The sequence below is a fragment of the Diadema setosum genome, chromosome 4 (genome assembly GCF_964275005.1).
Source record: "Diadema setosum chromosome 4, eeDiaSeto1, whole genome shotgun sequence".
Lineage (NCBI taxonomy): Eukaryota > Metazoa > Echinodermata > Echinoidea > Diadematoida > Diadematidae > Diadema > Diadema setosum.
In genome coordinates this window covers 33,792,101-33,794,661 of record NC_092688.1, presented here as the reverse complement: position 1 = coordinate 33,794,661, position 2,561 = coordinate 33,792,101, and the positions used below count along the sequence as shown (strand labels likewise).

Genomic DNA, 2,561 nt, shown 5'->3' with positions numbered 1-2,561 from the left:
CAACACATTTGTGGTTGATCCAAACTTTCAAACACTTCATGTCAATCTTTTTACCACTTATCTCGTAAAACTGTCTTCTCATATTGTCAAGATGAAATGTAGACCTAATAACAGAATCATGCGATATGGCGGAGGCATTCCAGTCGCATAGTGACATTTCTAGTTCAACATACATGCTTCTGCGGGACAAAAATCATCTAGGCCTGTCATATTTCTAATTACATCCCACCAAATATGTAGAGTCTATTTGGAGTGCAGAAAGCTATCTCACCACTCTCAAACTATTGTAGATAGTACCAACATCTTTCCGGTTTTTGTATTTTAAAATCAGTGACGATATTGTGCACTTGCTCCAAATCTCTCGTGTATCGATCGATACTGACAAGACCCTCCTCGTGCTTTAACCAGGCTACGATGACCGAATCATCTCGACAAACAGCCGGCAAGGCATACATAGCTTTCGAATCCTTGTTCAAGACTTTATCCTTTTTACCCTTACCATCAAGGCACACGACACCTGATACACTTCTCATCATAAACTTCCCCGTGGACTGAAAGGAGAATATTTGTTCAAGTAAATATCCATCACACAATACTTCCCTTACTGCCTTACCACCCTGTGGGGTAAATACCTGGATCTTTTGGGGTTTCTTATAACTCACGTAGATATTATCATCTCTATCCACAGTGAGACCACCAATCCCTCCTTCCTCAACACTCATCGTCTCGAACGTGACGTCGAGCTTCTCCCACTGTGGAGTGTAGAGTGATATCTTGTTATTCTTACCACGTACAACGCTTCGACCATCAGACAGGAATCCACTTTCAAGGACATTGACATCGTTCAGTACGGTCAGCTGTAACTCGCCATCAGGGGAGTAGAGATGGATTCCGCCTTGACCCGATCCCACCGCCATCTTACCGTCTGGTGTACGAGTGATACAGTTCATGCTGTTTTTGAGAGGGAGCTCTACGTCTGCTTTGACACCCCACGTGTAACCTTTCAACTCTCCAAGAAAAAGTTCATTGACCTTCACGTAACTACGGAATGAAATCTTCTTAGCCCGTTCTGTCACACTTCTTGGTGATTGGTCGTCAGGATCATCTTGTCCCAGAAAGCTCTTCAAGTTCTCGCACAGCGTGTCGTGTGCAGACAAGGCTTCTTTCTCTAGCGGTACCTTCATACCGTTAGTTACCAGCTCTTCCATAGCGATCACGTGACTGACTGTTTAGCGACTCTTTTCCTTCATAGTTTGTAATTCCTTCTTGAATTTTTCAGACAATCGTTGCACTTGGCATTTCATCGCCTCTCTTCTGTTTGATAATAGGTGTATGTATTCCTCGTACGTCTTGTCGATGTCATCCTTCAGCTTTCTCAGGATAGTTGTTATTTCATTGCGTTGTGTCTCTATGAAATCGATATGATTTTCAATGGTTGTTTTCTTTAATTTTGTCCGTTCCTGTAACTCCTTGATATTTTTCTTTACATTCTCCTCATGAACGGTTGCCCTTTCAAGCTGATGGCCTGCTTGCAAGTGCTCTAGCATCTCACCCGTACTGCAAATATTCTCCCGACAATGGGTACAGAAACAGTCTTCATCAACACTGGGATGTTTGTTGCATTTCCGTCGGCTCCTAAGCGGAACTTTTCCCGAGAGCACCTCGCTCACGGGCACCACTTCGTGGTTGGAGAATGGTTGCCAGGCAAAGTGGACTCTCTCACACGATTTACACATATTTTTCGCACAGTCCTGACAGTAGGACACAGCTGGCGGCTTTTCGTCCGCCTCACAAACAGTACATGTTGGATTCTTGGTCTTCACTTCGTCCACCAGAGAACTGAGGGTTACGTTTGTTTGTAACTTACTCACATCTCCACTGGGTACGAGAGTTCCTTTCCTGCATACAGGGCATGTTATTGCTTGTTGGCTTAGCTGAGTTTGGTAGACTCGTTCCAGGCATCCTTTGCAGAAAGTGTGTGAACATGTCAGTGATTTAGGTTGGTTGAACAGTGTCAGGCAGATAAGACACTCCAGATTCAGGCTGCTGATTTGATGAAACGTTGCCATGGTATCTGTCTGTCTGAGTAGCAAAAGAAACACATAGCAGTAAACACACAGACTGGGTTAGTATCGGCAGAAATATGTAATTAGCATTTACCAAATATTAGAAATGGGGAAGGTCATACGAAGCATGACGTTAGAATTGGCATTTTAAAACCGAACAAAGAGAGGCACAATTTAAGAGATGTGTGTTGATTAGTAATGTGTACCATGTTTTACTAAGTATGCTCAGTAAAACTGATTTATGGTGGTTCATTGGAGTGGAGGAGATCACATCAACTACATGTAGTTTGTCCAAGGGCGTACCGAGGGGGGGGGGGGTGTTTTGGGTGTTCAAACACCCCCCTTTGCCAAAAGGGGGGTGTTTAAGGTGTTCAAACACCCCCCTTGGGCAAAAGGGAGGTGTTTGAGCTATTCAACACCCCTCTTCAGCAATGCTTAGATGTTGACAAATGAAACAAAAGCTTTTATTTCCATTTTGAATTCCGCCTTTCTTTT

At 43.6% G+C, this 2,561-nt stretch overlaps 1 protein-coding gene across 1 annotated transcript; it reads right to left on the bottom strand.

Annotated features, from left to right (window-relative positions):
- Nucleotides 1–281: 281 nt before the first annotated feature.
- Nucleotides 282–2,069, bottom strand: LOC140227804 (uncharacterized). The gene is made up of 2 exons (XM_072308200.1): nt 1,488–2,069; nt 282–1,178 (listed from the first exon to the last, which is right to left on the bottom strand). The coding sequence occupies exons 1-2, from the start codon at nt 2,067–2,069 to the stop codon at nt 282–284; spliced, it is 1,479 nt and encodes a 492-aa protein (XP_072164301.1).
- Between the last annotated feature and the right edge of the window lie 492 nt (nt 2,070–2,561).

Coding starts and splice junctions, on each gene's coding strand:
- LOC140227804 (XM_072308200.1), bottom strand. CDS start 2,069: ATGGCAACGTTTCATCAAATCAGCAGCCTGAATCTGGAGTGTCTTATC. Junction 1,179..1,487: donor CAACCGTTCATGAGGAGAAT/GTAAAGAAAAAT, acceptor AACGGTATGAAG/GTACCGCTAGAGAAAGAAGC.